Source organism: Narcine bancroftii, chromosome 1 (assembly GCF_036971445.1).
Source record: "Narcine bancroftii isolate sNarBan1 chromosome 1, sNarBan1.hap1, whole genome shotgun sequence".
In the NCBI taxonomy this organism is placed as follows: domain Eukaryota; kingdom Metazoa; phylum Chordata; class Chondrichthyes; order Torpediniformes; family Narcinidae; genus Narcine; species Narcine bancroftii.
In genome coordinates, this window is record NC_091469.1 from 222,570,227 (window position 1) to 222,585,775 (window position 15,549).

The 15,549-nt window shown below is 42.5% G+C and overlaps 1 protein-coding gene across 19 annotated transcripts in view; it reads right to left on the reverse strand.

The window, feature by feature from the left end:
- mctp1a (multiple C2 domains, transmembrane 1a) overlaps positions 1-15,549 on the reverse strand; it is a 534,415-nt gene that overhangs the window by 10,344 nt on the left and 508,522 nt on the right. For all 19 annotated transcript variants that reach the window (XR_011342276.1, XM_069891645.1, XM_069891672.1 and 16 more), the window contains one exon: positions 1,205-1,302. Coding sequence is in view for 18 of the 19 variants with exons in the window: in XM_069891645.1 (XP_069747746.1) it covers positions 1,205-1,302 (98 nt within the window). In the remaining variant the exon portion in view is untranslated. The remainder of the gene's footprint in view (positions 1-1,204; positions 1,303-15,549) is intronic.

Here is a 15,549-nt window from a genome sequence, read left to right on the forward strand (position 1 = left end):
GGCTATCCTGCATGAGGAATCCAGCAAGTTCCACTTCCCCTCCCTCTCCCCGGATCCCTACAAATTCAGCTACTTCAGAAATTCAGCAACTTATCAATTTCCCTTCTGAACTCCACAATGTAAAATTTCCAGCAGTGCATTCCAAACACTAACCACTCACAGCATTTAAACTGTTATTTTCTTTTGCCAATCACCTTCATTTTGTGTCTATTGGTTCATAACTACTCTACCATTAGGGACAGCCTTACCCTAGATATTCTGTCCACACCCTTTGTGATTTTAAATATTCCAGAAGGGGCCCAACCAGTATCTTCTAAAGACTTCTCTTGACTTCTTTGCTTTTGTCCTTAAAATATAAAATATAAAGTCCACGTGTTTTTAATTTGTTCTGCCTCTTTGAACGAACTATGCATTCATCTACTCAAATCTCTCACTGTTTTTGAATTCCTTTTAGAATTGTCCCCTCTGGTTTGTATTGTCTCTTCTCACCATTCCTACCAAAATGTTAACACTTAACTTACTCGACCAGCTCATTCCACTAATCTATTTTTTCCACCCTGATCTCAGTTCCCATCCTTCATCACATTTTACTGTGCAGTTATAAAGGTTGAATGAAATCATTTTGAATTTTAATCACGTAAAATATCCTAGTAACTGGAATTCTTGTCCTTAACTTTTATACTTAGTGAATAAAATAAAGAACTGAAGGGGCTCCATCGTCCAGCAGCATCCAAGCTGAGAAATGATCAATCAAGGTTTCAGGTTGGGACCCTTTATCAAGTCCAAAGTGGAAAGGGGAAACTGTCCATTTCTCCCTTTGAATCTTGTCAAACTAAATGAACACCTGTAGCTTCTTCATTGACTCCAGATTCTAACATCAACAGTTCTTGTATTCCTCTGTTATTACTTTGTAATCAGTAACGATGCCCTCTGGCATGCTTTGTTAACGGCTCAAAGCTGCACACATCCTCAGGATGATATTTGAAGCTTCATCTCAATCTCGACCACATGAATATTCTGATTTTTGTCATGGTGGGGAAAGCATAACTTAACATCCTATTTCGAGTTTGAGCAGAAAAGATGCACATCCCAACCTGCACTACTGTGTGACTTCATAATGCCTCAAGAATTTCCTTTACCATTAAAATTATGGCATCAGTAAATCATTGTTCAGTGTTACTTGAAACAGATACAAGGTACTTACCACTTGGACATCAGAATGAACTCTGGACAGAAAGTCAAGCAACTCATTATTTTCAATCAGAAATGGATTACGAAGCTTCTTTGTAAATTTGTTGATGCCTGTGAAAGGTATTAATGAAAGTTAGACTATTAGTATGATGAATTTGAAAGGCATCAGGAAAAATCACTTCATACAAGTGAAATGAAGTCCTCGTGCATGGTTTCCTATTGTAATTGTACATTACTGAATCCTGGAATAATCTTCACATGTTAGTACACCTTAAAATATAATTTATACATTTTCTGCATGGTAGGTGTGACATCAAACAAAGTTCTTATGTTTTACTGGCTGATTCTACTTTATTCCTATTGTATCTTGAAATATCCCATCAGTATAAACAGAATCCTAGATTTTGTTTAAAAACTGACAATCTTATTGAAACAGTTGGCCATGTAATTGTGTGGTGGTTTTGAATCCCTGAATGAAGATGAGAGTCCTAAACTTAGTCCTCAACTGATGGCCACTCATGAGACAACTGGGCTCTGCTGTTGAGCTCAGATTTCAGTGGGAAGCATTTGCAGATTACCTGCTTCACGAGGTTAATCAGGTCCAAATTGAGAAAGTCCATTCAGTTTAATAGGAAAAATGGCTGTGGACATGAGGTGACTTCCATGTTTAAGAAAAAAATGCTTCCTCCTGTTTTAAAGGGTTTTGTTTTTGTAATTTTGAAAAAAAAATAAGTATCCAGTTTTTAATTCAAGAACAGTTTATCTCATTGTTAGCCCAACTAGCTGGAGGCTCTGTTTAATCACCTCTCAAAGCAATTCTAGAAGGAGAATGCCAAATTAGTTTTGATTTAGAAAAAAAGAGCCTGGGCCTATTGATATGCTAGGAGATTGCTTCCTTATTGAGGACAACCTGAAACCTGATACATCACCAGCAGAAAATCCTGGCCCTGAACTAATGTAACGTGCCACAATATTTCTGTTATCAAAAATTGAGATTGTAATTTATATGACAATGGACTTCCATGTATTTTTAATTAATTTGCAAACAGAATTATTTGTATTTTGGGTTAACACAAATGTTTTATATAATTGTATTTTCTGCCTTCCCACCTAACCTTTAAAAAACAACAACAAAAAACAGCTGACAGCTTGGCCTGAGGGTTCAATATATTTTGTAGTTTTTGGTTACAGGGGATTTCAAGAGTTTGAATATAAGCAAACCTCATTTGAACTAAGTGGGACCACCCTATTCAGTATCTATCATCCAGTTACATTTTGGATCAGTAAACGGAAGGTTTGTGGGGAGAAAAAATTAGTACACTGCTAATCTTCACTACTACTCTTCAGTTTCCTGCACTCCACAGGCCAGTAAGCCAGTCATTCTCCATCTACTAATTGGCACCAGAACATCATGAGTGATGTTTGCAGAATTCCAGGGAACTCCATCTGATGTGAGCTCATTCATCGACAAAGTAATTTCATTCCTAAAAGGCAAGCACCACACTTTGCTCATTACCACGCAATTAGTTCGAATGCAAATCAAATTACACTTTACTCAAAGTGGGCATGTTCGTGTTGACCTGAAACCAACTTCTATTTGCACTTGCATGATGTTGAAGAACAAATAGCCATTGTACTGTTGTTCAGTGAGCAACAAACTAAGGAGCAGGTTGGGATATAAAAATTGCAGAGAGCAGGTGGTCAAATTGAAACTGAAAACTTGATCATCAACATTCATGCTGTTTACAATCTGGTATAAGTAGACAGATTCTAGACAAAATCATTTACAAATATAATAATATGTATAGAATATTTAAACAGTTTTTTAAATTTTGTATTAAAATGAAACATTTGTACATTTACAGTGCTATCCAATGCAAAACAGTACCCTTAAAATAGTGCACTTTCATTAGTTTTCAAAGTAATAAGGAAAGAAATTGGAATCTATTTAGAAAATGAAAAAAGAAAATGAGTAGAATTGATTTCATAAATGAAAATAATATTTAAAGATCAATTAAATTAAATGTTAAATCTGTTTTTCTGACCACAACCTTGCTGACTATTTCAGACTTTGCCAACTCTCCAGCTGGAATCCTTAATGAAAATTACAGTCAGAATTAGTGGAACAGAATGTCATCCAGCCCCTGTTTTACTGTCCAGAAATCTATCCCTATTCAGCTGCACAGTTCTGTGAAATTGTGAAGTCAATTAAATAAATTTTAGGACAGTGTGCAACATGCTGACACTGTTATATAGTTCATTTAGCTTAAATGGCCAGTGCATGTATCACTTAATATTTCACCCTTTTATTTTCTCTCTTATTTATGAATTTATTGGCCATCCTTGACTGAATTCAAACATCTCAGATTCCACATTTTCTGCACATTTTGACTACATTATAAATTTCTTGAAATCTAATACTATATCTAACTTCTCTTGTTAGTCACGGTTGGACCATTTTTCCTTTGGGGCTTTTATTCCTTTAGGGAATAGAAAACCTTGTAACATTTTAATAATTTTACTTATTAAATCTCAGAAAGGCTAACCCCTTTTGCAGATTAATCTTTGTAAAAAATAATTTAATTTTTTTTTATTTTGGTGCAGAATTATGACAGCAGTTCTCTAAAGAGCAATGTTAGGCTTTAGTAGGCCATCTGAAGATCAAAAGCCGAAAAAGACAACGCTCTACAGAGGCCTGTTCTACATAGACAGCCCAATGTGGCCTGTGTCTGAAAATTATCAACTGTGGAAGCTGTGCAATAAATCTACTTTAACTGTAGGGCACAAAAGCACTCTCAGGCAGACTGCCCCTCATTCCCCCTCTGTATGTCTAAACTTGTCCCAGATAATAGCTCTAATATCACACCTATAAATGGGAAAGTTCGAGAGAACTGGAACAGCAAAGTTTTTATTAAATCCTGCATCACCCTAATTTTGGAATGTTGCAAAATGAACCAGATTTTTACAACTAATTTTCTTAATTTCAGGTCCAACTGTTAATTAAGAACCCAAAAAAATCATGAGTTTCACTTATTTTGGAAATTTCTTTGTTTTCATTTCTTTCGGCATTGCACCAGCTCCATATTATCATGCAACATTTTCATCAGATAGCAAGTTGGGCATTAAATTGGTATTTCCATGGCTACATATCCAAAAATAATTTTATAGTTTAAATGTGTTCCATGAGCCTACTCTGTCCAATGGTATCATAGATTCAACAGATGATTTTTAGTCACTTGAGATAGAAACAGAAAAGGGAAAAAAAAATTAAAGTAGTGACACTACAGTTTTATTTTGATTCATGGAAATGTACCCATCAAATATAATACTATTGTAATCTGAAAAATAAAACAATTGACTCTGGATAGTTACGTGACTGAGGAAACCTAGATGAAACTAAGCAACAATGAGGGATGGGAAATCCCCTTAAGAGAGAGCTAAAATTCAAGAACACAATAGAGCTTTGTTATCTTTTGAAAAAGAAAATGGATTTCTGCAGGACTCCACTTGCATATCTTGAAGTTCAATTAATAGAATTGTGCCCATTCTTCTACTTTTAGATTTATGCTCTATTTAAATTGAACTAGAAGCTATGGCTTGAAATTAGAAACACGTTTTGGGGTCTACTAACAACCTTTGCTGACATTAGCACTTTATCAGTGTAATATATCTAATGAATGGTGAGAGAACTGTGAAATCACAGGAAAAGAGCCACAAGATCAAATACTAGTAAAAACACAAACTGCTGGAGAAACTCTGCAGGTCAAAGAGTAGCAAAGGTAAAAATGCAAAACCGATGTTTCGGGCTTGAGCCCTTCATCAAAGGTACGAGCCAATGCCAACAGGTGTCTGAACAAAAAGGTGGGGGGGGAGGAGTGGCAAAGGCAGGAGATGATAGGTGGAGAGAGGAGGGAGGGGACAGCAGCGATGAAGGGGAGGGAGGATGGCTGTGTGAGTGAGAGGGAAGGGAGATGAGAACAGGAATGACAGGTAAGGAGGAGGGGAAAGAAAAGGCGAGCAGGAAGATCAAAAACTAACCAGCAGGAACAGTAACACTAAAACACAAGTTATAGACAATTAGAGAGATAAATGGCATTCATGGATTTTTCATGTAGGAATAAAGAATAGCTGAAAGAATGTAAAACACTGATCGAAAATGAAAACTCGGGAAAGAATTGTGCATGGAGGCAAAGCAAAGCCACAACAAAAATCAGCTGAGAGATAAAAGTAAAATCAATGAAATTAAAATACAATGCATTTTGCAAATCGAGTGTTAACTCAGCTGGTTATCAGTCAGTAATAATGCACTATTAATGTTTTGCATAAGAACTAGAAACCTCCAGAGAAAACAAAAACTATTCGTTGGATTCTGTTTGTTCTGTCTAGTTTTTTTTAAATAAATGGACAGTAAATGTAGGTCGCCTTTTACCACTGAGGTTAGGTGAGATACAAACCAGAGGACATGGGTTAAGTGTGAAAGGGGAAAAGTTTAGGAGGAACATGAGGGAGAACTTGTTCTCACAGAGAGTAGTGGGAGTTTGGAACAAGCTGCCAACTGAAGTGGTGACTGCGGACTCTATTTAAGAAGAATTTGGACAGGTACGTGAATGGGAGAGCTATGGACTTGGTACAGGTCTGTAGAACTAGGCATAAAAATAGTTTGGCACAGACTAGAAGGGTCGAACTGGAGTGTTTCTGTGCTGTTATGTTCTATGGTTCTAAGATGTCAAGTTCTTGATTTCCCTCCAACCCCTCCCCACCTGTATCCCCTAAACCATAATGCTAAAACAAGACTGCCAAAAATCTGTTTGTACTGCTGACAGAACCCATTTTTTTACACTAGTGGCCAAATGTGATTATATATTTTCTCTGTTATTTATATTATCTTTTATTTCTTTTTGTGGCATCTGAGGTATTCTTGTGTGATAGCATCTTGCTGGCCATCCACTCAACATTGGATCACCTGAACCACAAGAACACCTACGTCAGCCTGTTTATTAGCAACAGGTCACTGTTTAACATCAGTATATCAACAAAACTAATAATCAAAACTCAGGAATCTAAGACTCTTCTTTGAAACTGGATCCTTGACTTCCTCGTTTGAAGACCCCAAGAGTGAGGATTGACAACATGACCTCCTCCTCCTCCTCACTGACCATCAAAATTGGGGGCATCTGAAGGCTGCTTGGTTACTTATTATCTCTCTAGTTCCAGGATTCCAGAGCCAGCCCAACCAGGCGAAAAAACAACTTCTTCCCAAGGGCACGAACCATCCGAGACTCTCACATTAATGAGACAATATCTATTTATTTGGATAGATGTAATACTACTCCTGATATGTATTGTTTCTCTGGATGTGTGTTATGTCTGGTGGTGTGTCAACATGTTTTGCACCGAGGACCAAAGAACGCTGTTTTGTCGGGTTGTACTCATGCAATCGGATAACAATAAACTTGGCTTGACCATAGTCTATTTCAGCATTAACACAATTCACCTATTCAATGATGGGGAAATTATGAGTCAAAATATAGGATGGAGATTGGGATCTGGTTGTGTGATTGGGATCTGGTTGTGTGATTGGGAATTTTGCTTGCAATATCCAGCAGCCTATTGTGGACTTTAGAAAGGGGAAGCCAAGGACCCGTGTGTCTGTGTTCCTGGGCATCCACATCCTGTGATCGGCATATTGAGACAACCATGAAGAAGTCACACCAGCACCTCTACTTAGGAGTATGAAGAGATTGGACCTATCATTAAATATGCAATTGTTGGGTGGTTGAGATGTGGAATAAGCTTCCAGCAGAGATGGTTGAAGCAAGGACGTTATTTGCATTTAAGGAAGACTGGATAATTACATGGAGGGGTATGGACCAGGTGCAGGTCAGTGGGACTAGGAGGGTGGGGATTTGTTCCGGCATGGACTAGTAGGACCAAACTGGCCTGTTCTGTGCTGTATATGGTGATATGCAGTGTGCTGTGGCAGAGAGTGCAACCAAAGGTCAAAAACCTGCACAGTGATACTGGCCCCCACAAGTGAACCAGCGGGTGAACAGCAAGGGCAGCTGAAAGACCCGCAACCCCAAAATGGTGCTGGCCTTGCTGCACAGACAGAGACAGAGAGCGGAGAAGAAGGGAAACCCACTTTTGCCGTGATGTCTGCCAAGGAGGGGGGGGGGGGGCCACAGAGGGAACACTGCAAGTATAAAAGTCAGGCCTGAGTCCTAGTAAAACTCAGAGCTTAACCTGACTACATTACATCTTCTTTCGAGTAGCCCACGGCTACACTATCAAACTTCTGCAGATGCACTATGAAAAGTATGGTGACTCCTTACAACATAGCCTGGTTTGGAAACTAGAGTGCCCAATAATGCAGCAAGAGGCAAACCTAGTCAAGTCCATCATGGGCTCCGACCTCCCATCCGTTGAAGGCATACACATAAGGCGCTGTTACAAGAAGGCTGTCAACATTATAAATAATCCACATCACCCTGGTCACACTCTCTAATTGCTATATTCAGGCAGGTACAGAAGCCTAAAACCTGGCACCTCTTAATTCAAGAAGTTTTTTTTTCCCCTCCCCAATAACCAGCATGCTTTTGAATCATCTAATGCTATCCTAACCATAACAAAATTCCAGGAATGCCAAAGATCTGTCTACACTACTGTAACTTTTTTGCACTTAACTGTATGGTAGATTTTCATGGCATCTGTACATTATATCTATGACAACAAACTCATTAATTCACTTAAGCAGAATCCTGTTCCTACTTATGTATTTACACTCAATACTCTACATGGATTGTCACGGTGAAGAAGCTTGTATGGTCCTGAGATCCCAAGAGTGATGTCATCTAGAGCTGTGCTCCTGGTAGAGTCACCATTGGCAGTAAGGTCAAGGGTGAGGTCCCTGTCAAAGAACAATCTGACCAAGTCCTCAACTGTGTTACAGGCAAATGAAGTTACTCTGAACTCAATGGCTGTGAAGGCGGACAAAGTCTGCAACAAATCCATCATCTCAAATCGTTGTGGTTTCCATTCCGTTGGAATTGGTTGATTTGTGAAGTATCGTGTGCTTCTTGGAGTGCAACATCAAGTACACGTTAAACATATATATGCACAGGCATCTTCGCTCTGTGGATCGCAGAATGAAGGGCATCATCCTCAACAATGACAAATGACAATATCAGACAGCTTTGTGATATCTGCTGTGATGTGGCTTGAGAAGGATATAAAATTCTGCTGCATCTTTCATTTGTTCAAATGTAAAGTGAGTGAGTCCCTTGTAACTTTTTTCATGACCTGAGTCTGAATGTGGATTTCCACGATAACCAACTCAAATGAAATCATATTGCTGTTTCATTTGTATCTTCACTTGTAAAACTGATAGAAAATTTACTGCCCTGTATCCATCAAGTAAAATAATTGTTATTGAAATAGTTGCAGAATATACATGTTAGGAGCACTTTAGTCCTTTACATCAAAATGAACTTACTCAGTTCCCAGAAAATGAACAATTTGTAAAAAGTAACGCACAATTACCATTCTTTCCTTGTTATTGCTTCCTAACAGTTCCTGAGAAAGTCATTAGTGCAGAACTTCTGCATTTCATTTACTGATCAATACTTGTACTGTCCTGTTTCTTACACACATACCCAACTTTATCTTCCTCCTCATTTGTAACTTTAATATTCTACGGCAATTGTAACCAAGGAAACCACATGATAAGACAAGCCTTGCTTCAAATGAATATATTGTTAAAATAAGGGAAATTTAAATTTTCACACAACCGCAGGGCCAGGAAGCACAATGGATAAAAGCTGCCTCGTAGAACTACAGCAAAACTGACATAACAAAGTATTAATGGATGGTTTAATGAATTGTACTTGTTTCAAGATATCAAAAGTTACTGTAAAATAACATTTCAATAATTAATCAGTCAGCAGTAATTACTTTCAAGGGTAAGTTTTAGAGGTTTCTGGTGTTTCAAAAATGTTAGTCAACTAAAGTACAATAATTTACCCTGTGCCTTATCAGTTATCCCTTCTGGACAGTGTACTTACCTAGCATTTAGTTTAAAACAGGAATGGCCAAGGATTGATTCTTCTGAGATCATATGACTTATCAACATAAAGCCCTTTCAAATTGCCATGTCAAATGGGGTTAACCGAGCAATTTGCTCGGTTGACGACCCAGGCACGATTATTTGAAAGGGTCCAACTGGATCAAATCGGTCAAAACCCACCCAGGTCCCAGACCTATCTCTGAGATGGGCATCCACTGGCGATTTTAAATGGGAAGTGACAAACCTGGTTACTCTGGTGACATCAGTGCTTGCGCGTGTATAACAGGGAAACCCGTCTGGCTCAATGCAGGATGCTGTCACAGTGCAGCCTCAACATGCTGCTCTGGTTCACAGCAACGGCTCAATGCAGGAATGCAGGAGCAATGGCCGTCTTCCTTACCCACAATCCCCCACGCTGCTGAAACCACTCTGGCTCTGGCCATTGCTCCCGCCCTCCCACATTGAGCCATCACCACGAACCGGAACAGCACATCGTGGCGACATCCTCCCCAGTTCATGGCACCCCCTTCTCCCCTTCATGGCAACAGTACTCCGCTTGGGGGCAGTGAATGACTGCTGGGAGTGGCGGATGATTGATGGCCAGGAATGGGGGTTGGGGGGGGGGGGGTTGGTGAGGCAACTGATGGTGGGGTGGGTGGCATTTAGGAGAAATTTAAACAGAAGGTGATTCCAGAAGGTGATTCCCTGTGCAGCTGCCTGTGACTGTAACTGCATGACACATCACTCACCACATCATTGCGGGGCGGGATCCCACTTAAATCACCAGGTTGGTGATTTAACAGGTTTGTTAGGCTGCTATTTGAAAAGCGCATCCTGTCCACACAACCCAGTGATCTCACTCGAGTCCCAGGAGTGCTACCCGGGTGCTGCAATTTGAAAACACCTATAGATTGTCTAGGTTTCCACATGCAGAATGTGCTTGGGCAAGAATCAGAATTTTGGGCAGCATGGTTGGCATTATGGTTAGTTGGAATCCAACCCTGTCTGAAAGGAATTTGTGCACTCTCCGCATATTTGCGTGGGTTTTCCCCGGGGGTTCTGCTTTCCTCCCACCATTCAAAAATGTACCGGGGGTTGTAGGTCATTTAGGTGTAATTGGGCGGCACGGGCTCGTGGGCTGAGAGAACCTGTTACTGTATTATCAGTCTAAATAAATTTAAATTTATGTCCTAACTCAACATTTCTCCCAGCAAAGGACTGATATATTTAACACAGCCTGAGATACTCATGACAAATATCACGATTATCTACTTTTAATTTCCATCAGTCTGTGGCACAATTCCAATGCTGTCTACAAATTTGCTGATGACACTACAGTTGTCGGCAGAATCACAAACGGCAATGAGGAGGGGGAGGGAGATAGATCAGCTGATTGAGTGGTGTCACACCAACGACCCTGCGCTCAATGTTAGAAATAACAAGGTGATGAATGTGGACTTCAGGAGGAAGTCTGGAGAACCCGATCCAGTCCCCGCTAAAGGCTCAGGAGTTGAGCAGGTCAAGAACTTCAAATTCCTGGGTGTCAACGTCTCTGAGGATTCGTCCTGTAGCCTCCACATTGATGCAATCACAAAGAAGGCTTGCCAGTGGCTATACTTTGTGATGTGTTTGAGGAGATTCACTATGTCATAAAGACTCTCAAAACTTCTGCAGGTGTATCTTGAAGAGCATTCCGGCTGATTCCTTCACTGTCTGGTATGGAGGTGCCAAGGCTCAAGACAAGATAAAACCCCAGAAGGTTGTTAATTTGGCCTGCAACATCACAAGCACCAGTCATTGAGGACATCTACTGACTTATAAAAGCACATCTATCCTCAAAGACCCCCACCACCCTCTTCACTCAGCTATCATCAGGAAAAAGATACAGGAGCCTAAAGATGAGCACTCAGCAGATTCCTGAATGATCAATGAACCAGGCACTTTTCAAGCACTATTTTTTTAAGGTGGTTTATACGAATATTTGCATTTTGATGCTACCGCAAAACAACGAAATTCATGATTTGTTCATGACTATAAATTCTGATTCTGACTCTGGTCATAGAATTATCCAGTGCTGGCATTTCTAGTGCAGCAGATATGTTTGTCTTTGTAAAAGTGGTTTTGTTGGATAGAAGTTGGTGTACAACTTTTCATTGGTCAATTCTGGTTGAACTTTGTAGCAAATGACTGAGGAACAACCATGTAAGTGACTCCAAAATAGTATTTCTCATAGATTTTTCTCCTCTACATTTAAGCATTCTCCATGGCATTACTTAAAATTTTTGCCACACAAGGTAGCACAGTGCAGGACACACACATAGAAAGGAAAGCTCACAAATTTGATTTGCTATTTCTTCCCAAAGCAAGCAAAACTAAGGCCAGACTACTGAGTGTCTTTGAGTCAAGTAGCATTAGTACTCTGCCAGTTTCTCATTGCAGGATGATAATGCACTTGCCCAAAGCACTTGTCACTGTATACCTTGATGCCTTCCCACTCACTGTAGGGATTTCAATTAGGCCAGGATGTCCTGAAGATGTCTCTGATAACCTACCATCAACGTATTACTTGCACAACCAGAGGAGCCAACATACTTGACCACTTTTACACCACGATCAAGAATGCCCACTATGCTCTCCCACACCGACACTTCAGCAAGTCTGATCACCTTCTACCCCCGGTGTACAAGCAGAGACTAAGAACTACAGCACCAGTGTTGAAAATATGATCAAGGGAGTGAGAGGAGGGCCTGCAGGACTGCTTTGACTCAAAGGATTGGACCGTATTCAAGGATTCATCTTCAAACTTGAATGAATATGCCATAGCTGTCACTGACTCCATGAACACATACTGGGAGTACCCTAATTAAAAGCTGTGGATGAGCCATAGCTGTTGCAATCTGCTGATGGTTAGGTTGAAGGCGTTTAAGACTCGTGATCCAGATCTCTAAAGAAAGTCTGGGTACAACTTCAGAAGGCCATCTTAATAGCAAAGAGACAATTCTAAGGGAAGCTGGAGACAAAATCAGATACTCACCAGCTATGGCAGGACCTGCAGGCCATTAAATCCCACAAAGTGAAACCTAACATCATTAATGGCTGTGATGCTTCACTCCCCAATGAACTAAACACCTTGAAAAGGAGAATTCAACTATTCTAATGTAGCTGTGCGCTATTTGAAGAAGGTCACTCACAGGTGTAGTGAGGTATGACTGTTTTTTTGGGGCTGAAGCCCGACTTTTAAACTGTTGGCATCCCCGCCATTTGCCCCATCAACTGACATCACTGCCCGCATAACAATAACGGGTTTCCCATGCGCCGGCCCCTTATTGCATTACAATGCCTTCTTCCCCGTGCTCTACATGACCCCCCCCCTCAAAAAGAACTGGAAATTTTGTCTTTGATGTTCGAAGGCAGTGTCTCTGTCGCCTTTGGTGGCCTGCCTCTCTTACATGGTACCAGTGTCTTGACAGGGCGCACCAGGTCCACGTGTGCCAGCTTCAACCTATCCATAGTGAAGACCTCCAATTCAAAGGTGGCGCTGTTGTTTTGTAAGACCCAGAATGGATCCTCGTATGGCCTCTGTAGCGGAAGACGATGTGGACCCTTGCAGATGAAAACATACTCACAGTCCTGCAGGCCTTTGGGTATGTTGGTCCTCACTTGTCCATGCCTGGCAGGTGGAGTCTGGGCCAAGTTGCCGACTCGTTCCCATAGCCTGTGGAGGAGTACTGCTATGTCTTCTGGTTGCTTGTCTGGAGATGGTGCGAATTCCCTGTGGAACACCAGCAGACCTCTGTAGACGAGTTCGGCAGAAGAGGTGTTGAGGTTCTCCTTGGGCACAGTGCGGATCCCCAACAGTGTCCATGGTAGCTCGTCTATCCAGTTTGCTCCTTGTAGTCTGGCCATGAGTGCAGTCTTGAGGTGCCTGTGGAAGTGCTCCACCAGCCTATTTGATTGCAGATGATAAGCTGTTGTGTGATGTAGCTGAGTGCCCCACAGGCTAGCGAGGTCAGACCATAAGCTGAAGATGAATTGGGCTCCTCTGTCCGATGTACTGCTTTGACTCTAGCACACAAAGTCGTCGAGGTATCTGGCATCGGGACTGCTTCTGGCCACCTGGTGAAGTGGTCAACCCTTGTGAACAAGTAGCGGAACCACTGGGATACTGGTAGGGGTCCCACAAGGTCCATGTGGACATGGTTAAACTTTCACTCCACGGGTCTGAAGTGCTACGGTAGGGTCTTGGTGTGCTGCAGCACCTTGACTGTCTGGCACACCTTCGCCCACCCGCTGACTTGCTTTCAGAGACCATGCCACACATACTTGCTGGCTACCAGCCGGACCGTGGTCCTGATGAATGGGTGAGCCAGCCCATGGATGGAATTGAAAACCTGTCATCTCCAAGCCGCTGGAACAATAGGTCTGGCCTGTCCAGTGGCCATGTCACACAGGAGGGTGGTGTTACCTGTGCCAATCAGGATGTCCTGGAGTTTCACGACATGGCTATCCTGTACTGGGACATCTCTACTTCGTCTTGCTGCACCTTTGCTGGCGCCACAAAATCCACTCCCTTTGATAGCATGTGGATGGTCTGCCTGGACAGTGCATCTTCCACCACGTTGTATTTGCCCGAGAAGTGTTGCACATCTATGGTGTATTCAGAGATGTATGACAGATGACACTGTGGGCAAGCTGACCAGGGGTCCGAGATTTTGGCCAAGGCGAAGGTCAGGAGTTTGTGGTCGGTAAAGGCTGTAAATGTCCTACCCTCAAGGAAGTGGTGAATGGCTAAGTACAGCGCCAGTAGCTCCCTGTCGAAAGCACTGTACTTCAGTTCTGGAAGTCACAAATACCGACTGAAAAAAAGCCAGCGGTCACCAACTCCTTCCAATCTGCTGCTCCAGAACTCCATCGATCACCGTTCCTGGGGCATCCACCATCAGGGCTGTTGGAGCATCCACCCTGGGGTGTGCCAAAATAGTGGTGCCTGCCAGGGCATCCTTGGCCTATATGAAGGCTTCCATCGACTCTGTGTCCCAGGTTACATTCTTGGCTTTGTCCGCCATGCAGGTGAACAAGGGTCGCATGATTCTGGCCACTAAGGGGATGAATCTGTGATAAAAGTTGATCATCCCCACAAACTCCTGTAGTCCCCTGGTTGTGCTGGGCCTAGGAAACTTCTGGATGACCTCCACCCTGCTGGGTAATGGTATGGCCCCTTCCTTAGTTATTCTGTGGACCAGGAAGTCGATGGTCTCCAACCCGAACTGGCATTTGGCTGGGTTGATTGTCAGTCCAAACTCGCTCAGCCGGGTGTAGAGGTTGTGGAAGTGCACCAAGTGTTTTTGCTGGTCTTTGCTCACCAAAAGGATGTCATCTAGGTAGGCAAAGGTGTCATTCAGGTCTCAGCCCACTGCATCCATCAGCACTGGAAGATTTGTGTGGCATTCTTCAGCCCAAATGGCATGCACAAGAATTCAAACAAGCTGAACAGGATGATGATGGTGGTCTTGGGGATGTAGTCAGGGTGTACGGGGATCTGATGGTATCCCTGCACAAGGTCCACTTTAGAGAAAACTGTTTCCCCATGCAAGTTGGTGCGGTCCGGGGTAGCAATCCGGCGTAGTGGCCTCATTAAGCCGGCAGTAGTCGTCGCACAGTCTCCAACCTCCAGTGGCTTTGAGCACCTTGTGCAGGGGATAAGCCCATGGGCTGTCTGACCACCATAGTATGCCCAGTTCTTCCAGCTTTTTGAACTCCTCCTCAGCTAGTTGGAGCTTCTCCAAGGGTAGTTGTATGGCTCTTGTGTAGAGTGTGGGCCCTAGGCCAGGATGTGATGCCACACTCCATGTTTGAGCATCTCAGAGGTGAACTGGTGGGTAAGCACTGTCGGGAACTCTGTGAGGATCTTGGCATACTCATCTGTGAAACACTGCACCAAGTCCAGGTGGGGGGCTGGCAGTCTGGTGTCCTTGAGAGGGGAGGTCTGCAATGTCTTTGCATGGATGAGTCTCCAGCTTTTCAGTTCCACCACCAGGCTGTGGGCATGCAGGAAATCTGCCCTGAGGAGCGGTTGTCACACTGCTGCCAACATGAACACCCATGAGAAGAGGCTGCTTCCCAACTGCAGATGGACCTTGCATGTGCCATAGGTCCTGACCGTGCTGCTGTTGGCAGCTCTTAACATGGGGCCCACTTTCCCGTTTCTGCTTCCTGCCCCCGTCATGTTAACCTCCACTCCTGTTTCCAAGAGGAACCGCCGCCTTGATTGATGGCCCCTCAAGTCCAGGAGGCTG